This window comes from Lycium ferocissimum, chromosome 10 (assembly GCF_029784015.1).
Source record: "Lycium ferocissimum isolate CSIRO_LF1 chromosome 10, AGI_CSIRO_Lferr_CH_V1, whole genome shotgun sequence".
Classification (NCBI taxonomy): Eukaryota; Viridiplantae; Streptophyta; class Magnoliopsida; order Solanales; family Solanaceae; genus Lycium; species Lycium ferocissimum.
The window spans coordinates 8,240,614-8,246,219 of NC_081351.1; the positions used below are offsets into that span (position 1 = coordinate 8,240,614).

The window sequence follows — 5,606 nt, forward strand, 5'->3', positions numbered from 1 at the left end:
TCTGCATATGTTTGCAAATATTAACAATTGAATAAATTTATAAAGTAGTACATAAGATGATGGATTAAGTTTACGACTAATAAAATTTACCAGCGCCTCATACGCTCCTGCAAGAGCTACATATCCTATGCCATCTGGACGACGCCTAGTGGGGTTGCCAATAATGATGCAAGTAATCCGCATGTACCACTCCATGTACACATGGATCGGAGTGTCATGTCCGACCACTGCCAGGCTCGTCATCCTCGCATCCCAACTCTAGAACTGCTGCTGCATACAGAGCCGCCATGCATCATCGACGCTCGTACGCTCATCCCTCATATGGTGGTCGTGCTCCCAATCTGTAGCCGCGGGTATATTCTGTACATACCCAAACTGCCGTAACACGCGGTTGGGCGCGTGATACTCAACGATATCCATATGTATCAATGGACACTATGACATCCACACGTGTGCTGACTAGCCCTACAAAACGCTGGCAGCTCATCCAAAATATGATCATACGGCGTCCATATAAAAGCCTGTAAAAAAAATTGAACTAGTTAATAATAAAAGACTAAAATAGTAGCTATGTGGTCTAGCGTGTGGATCCAAAATATGAACATACTGTCTGCGCCGTCATACGATTTAACTAATCCCTAAACAAGAGAAGGTTATGGTGCGTCTCTGCACGTCAGCGTACGCCTCGCGACCATCTCCGCGCGTATGGCATTGGCACAGCAAGATAGTCAGTGGGAGGGTGAGCAGGTGTGGGCTGAAAGGGTCTCAACCTAGTCCACACCCATATCTGATATAGTCATTAAAAAAATCTTTTATCAGTCGTCATTTAAAAAAAAAAATTGTGTTTAATTACACACTTAAATATATTACCTGAACGAGCAAGAAAAATGCAGGGACCTCTACCCTCGTGCCCATAGAACATCGGCAGAATCCTCGATAATGTAGCCCAGCACAGCAGCGCCCCAACTATAACATCCTAACTCGGTGAGATCATCGATATACCGAAGATACCTCAAGCTCACATGCGAACCGGAAGTGTTTGGGAACAGGATGGCCCTGAATATGATGAGTAGGTATAGATGCGCACATCAGTCAACATCAGCCTCAGGCGTGTCTTCTCCAATCGGATGCTGCATGTCTATGAGGCACAAGTGAGCATAAAGGGCCGACAACAAAACCCGACTCTGGCCAGAAAAATCATCGAGTTTCAAAACCGCAAGAGCCTAGTCAACTCATCCCGCAAGGCGCGCACTCGAGGCTCCTCAAACACAATAGGCGTCCATCAACCCGTAGCTCGTAAATAACCCCCACATCTCCGGAGGGTAATGGTAGCCTCAAAGGCAAAGATGAAATGTGTGTCTCTCCGGTCGCCACCTCTCAATCAAGGCCATCACTAGCGACCTATCGTGCTGTACCCGACCAACTTCATCGCACCGATAGATACCGCCCCAATGTAGTATATCCAGGATGCGAGGATGTGGGGGCGAGCAGCTAAGATCTCCCGTGCCGAGTCCCTACTGTATGGACCCCGACCCTCGGTGCTCGTAGGTCGGATGTCCATATATGTCGCGACCTATGCTCCTACCGAAGATATAGTATTCTCGGTCGGCGGAGCCCGAATCAAGAGGGTGGTGATCCATCTGTTTTACGCATTTTAAATCAATCATTAATAAGTAATATTAGTTATGTAATCTTTTATCGAAAATTATATTAAGGATTGTGGTGGTCCATCTGTTTTACGCATTTTAAATCAATCATTAGCAAGTAGTATTAGTTATGTAATCTTTTATCGAAAATTATATTAAGGGTTTTCAATCCTAAACTACGGGTTATCAATCCTAAACTAAGGGTTTTCAATCCTAAAATAAGGGTTTTCAATCATTAACAAGTAATATTAGTTATGTAATCTTTTATGAGCAAATACTCAAAATACCCCCCAATGTTTGACCAAAATCCCAACTACACACCTAACCTTTGCGTTGGTCCTATTACCCCCCTGGACAAATTTTTTCAGTATTAAAATGCCCCTTTTTTGCTGATGTGGACAAGAGAGTGGATACACCGCTCAGTGGCGCGTTATAGCCTTTAAAAAACAGCATCTAACGTGTTTTGGAGCGCCAACTGGACTGCCACGTAGATGCCATGTAGATTAATTTAAACTCCCTCCATTTTTACACCCAAACGGCTACTTCATCTCCTTCTTCACCCCATTTAATACCCATCTCCATTTTTTTGTCAAAAAAGCAAACAACTCCATAACTTCAACCACTCCAATCGTTATACCTCCAAAAATCAACACCTTAATCGCTCCAATCGTTGGAAAGAGGTTCCTTAGTTAGGGTTTATTTCTCATTTATTTCTCTTTAAATTGGTTCATGTGAAATTTATTGTTTTAAATTTCTTGAGTAATTCTTGCTCATATTTAGTCATTTTCCATTTCTTAGGGTTTGTTATGGAAAAAATTGACCTTGGTCGATTGTGTACGGATGAGAGTGATCCTATGCTTAGAACCGTGGTCCAATGTCAACACGGGAATTTGTTGCAAATGCAAACTTCTTTGTCTAAAAACAACCCTGAAAGAAGATACTAGTCTTGTCCCTATTATGGTGTATGGTCTTGCTCCTATTTTTTTATTTATTGAAAAATTAAATTTGTAAAATTATGCTCTGTTTTGCTATTTTTCAAAGCAAAAAATGCAAGTTTTTTCGTTGAGGACAAGAGATGGTTGATCCAAGATCAAAATTTATCCTCCCAAAATTGGTGAACAAAATTAGAGATTTAGAGAAGGAATTGGTGCAATATCAGAGTTTGAAGATGGAATTGGATGAGATCACTACTAACGATAATAATTCGGTTAGTGTTGACACGGGCCCGTCGATAGGTGATGGACCAAAAGAAGACACAAGGAAGACTAAAGGGGGTAGGTTCCATAGGAATTTCGTTTTTTGTTTTGTTGTTTGTGTTGTTGTTGTGTTCATAAGTTTTGTATTCCGTAGTGGCAATTCAAACAATGGAAAAATCAAATTGCCATAGATAGTGGTAGTGCGGTGGTAGTGTCTCGGCTATTTATGTTTTGTTTGCCTTTTGTTATGGCAAATTTTGTAACATATACATCTATTTTATCATGTATGAATGAAGAAGTTTGATGTTAAGGTGTTTGAAGTGTTTATCCGAAATTAAAAATCAAAATCACATCCACATAACATTAATCATTGTCTTAATCAAAATAGTAGCATACATGGAGATGCTAAACATAGACAATTGAATAATAGAGATCTACTAATCAATATTTATGATCTCTATCTCTTTTTTTAAATACATGAAACCCTATGCCATCTCCACACTCACATTTACACACCCAAATCTCTAGTGTGTCTCCCTCTTTCAAATCTTTTGAATCTATAAATGCCTTCCACCCTTGGCATAAACGAGCTTTTTTTTCCAATTCTGAAAATCATCTTGTGAACGGTATCATCTTGATACTTTAACACGGCATGCATTGTTCTCATTGGAAAAATGTCATGATGTTCATGTGGAAGTATCTTCAATAAACAAAAAAGAAAGTTTACGTCGTCGGTTTTCACGTAAATCAAATAATAATAACAAATATAAAAAAAAACTTGCAAAATCATCGGTTTGCACGTAAGAACGGGTTAACTTTTTCAGAAAGAAAGCTAGCATCTTCTTTTGGTATGATGTAAATGTTATATGTTGTTGTGTTTGTTGTGCTTGCTGCTGGTATGTTGTTGTGCTTGTTGCTGGTTGCACGTTGATGTTGTTGTAGTTTAGTGTAGTGAATGTGTGTATATTGTGTTATATAGATGGGTTTCAACCGAATTAATAGGCCATTTAATGGTCCTTGACCATGTTGGATTTAGTGCCATTTAATGGTCCTTGTCCATGTCGGATTTAGTGCCTTTAATAACCTTTGTTGACCATATTAAATTCATGCCCTTTGCTGAATTTGTACACGTTTAACAGCTATGTCAAGATGAAATGGAATTGGAACACGTTAAACAGCTATGTACTGTAATGTTGTTTTGATTAAACGAACAAGACAAAATACTAAAATGTTGTTTTGATTAAACGAACAAGACAAAATACTAAAATGTCAATCCATAAATGTGTACATTTAAGAACTGCAGGGACAGTTTTCATCATAATTAGATTTTCCATGGCTGCTTGGACTGTGAACAGGTGCTTTCTTGGCTTGGGTTTGCTGATTTACCTCTACCTTTTGTCATTTTCTCCTGTATCTCTTGTAGTTTCCTGGTTGTGATTGCTTCATTGCCTCTCCATTTCAGCTTACTATTTGCACTTGGCTTGTAGCCAATGTCACCAGTTACCTCTGCTGAACTGGTCACATTTGATTTACTAGTTGACACAATCCTGCTGCTTGACATGCCAGGCTGTTCACACAAATAATAACAAAGAGTTAGTAATGGAAACAACACATAAAATAACACTTAGTAATGGAAACAACACATAAAATAACACTTAGTAATGGAAACAACACATAAAATAACACTTAGTAATGGAGCGCAACACATAAAAGAACACTTGTGCGTATTAAGGCACTCACATTAACAGCTTTGAACCCATTTTCTGCCTGGAAAACACCCATTCCCATTACTCTAGGCCTTTTATATGTTGCACTAGTGCCACTTCCTCTTCCTCTTTTAGCAGTGGGCTGTGCACTAGTTGCTGCAGGGGCAAAACATGAAACATGAACTTCAGCTGGTGCAGGATTATCTCCTACTGCTTGGGCAGTTTTCCTAGGTCTTCCTCTTGGCCTCTTTTCAACAGGTACTAGTTTTGTTGGTGGTTTCTTTGGTCTCCCCATGACCTTGCTTGAAGATGGTGGTTGTGATGTGTTGTCTCTTCCCTGCTAGAACTTCTTCGGATTCGTCCATCTTTCGCCGAGTCTTTTTTTGGACACCTCTTGTTGTGGCCTCTATTATGGCGATTCTTTACAAGTCATGGCCATTCCGATTCTTGGCATCTTCCCGGACTTTGGAATTTCTGCCTCCTTCCTTCCGGCCTTTGAGGCTTACCGAGGCATGCTTTTTATGTCCGGGTCGAGCCACACTAGTGGGTAGAGACAGGCCATATTTCCATGTTTGTGATTGGTTGAAGAACATGCTCGTATGTTCTTATGTAAGTCTCTTGCTTTGTAGCAATGGTCAATGTAGCCAAGTGGATCATACCTTTTGAACTGAATTGCAGCTAAAGCATGTGCACATGGAATGCCTTTTAGCTGCCACACCCTATAGCTGCACTGCCTTCTAGAAATATCCTTTGTGTGTTGATATAGTCCTTCCCTAATTTCAAAACCAGCAACTCCATTAAACTCAATGTTACATTGCATTGAAAGTGTAGCATTTTCCTCTAACACCTTCGTACACATTGGAGAGTAGTTACATCTCCAAGTGTTTACAAACTCCCTCAATGTTCCAATCCTTGCCATCATTTTCACCCTAATCTCCTCAAGCATTGTTATTATAGTTTTGTGCTTACCAGTTAGCCAATAAACAAACAGTCATATTGTTATCTACAAACAGTTTGTAAAAACAAATACACAGCAAGGTAAATATGCATTACTCATT

At 39.8% G+C, this 5,606-nt stretch overlaps 1 protein-coding gene across 1 annotated transcript; it reads right to left on the reverse strand.

Annotated features, from left to right (window-relative positions):
- Positions 1 to 4,069: 4,069 nt before the first annotated feature.
- On the reverse strand, positions 4,070 to 4,843 carry LOC132034574 (uncharacterized). The gene is made up of 2 exons (XM_059424968.1): positions 4,583 to 4,843; positions 4,070 to 4,409 (listed from the first exon to the last, which is right to left on the reverse strand). Exons 1-2 carry the CDS (start codon positions 4,841 to 4,843, stop codon positions 4,164 to 4,166), a joined length of 507 nt encoding a protein of 168 aa, XP_059280951.1. The 3' UTR covers positions 4,070 to 4,163.
- Between the last annotated feature and the right edge of the window lie 763 nt (positions 4,844 to 5,606).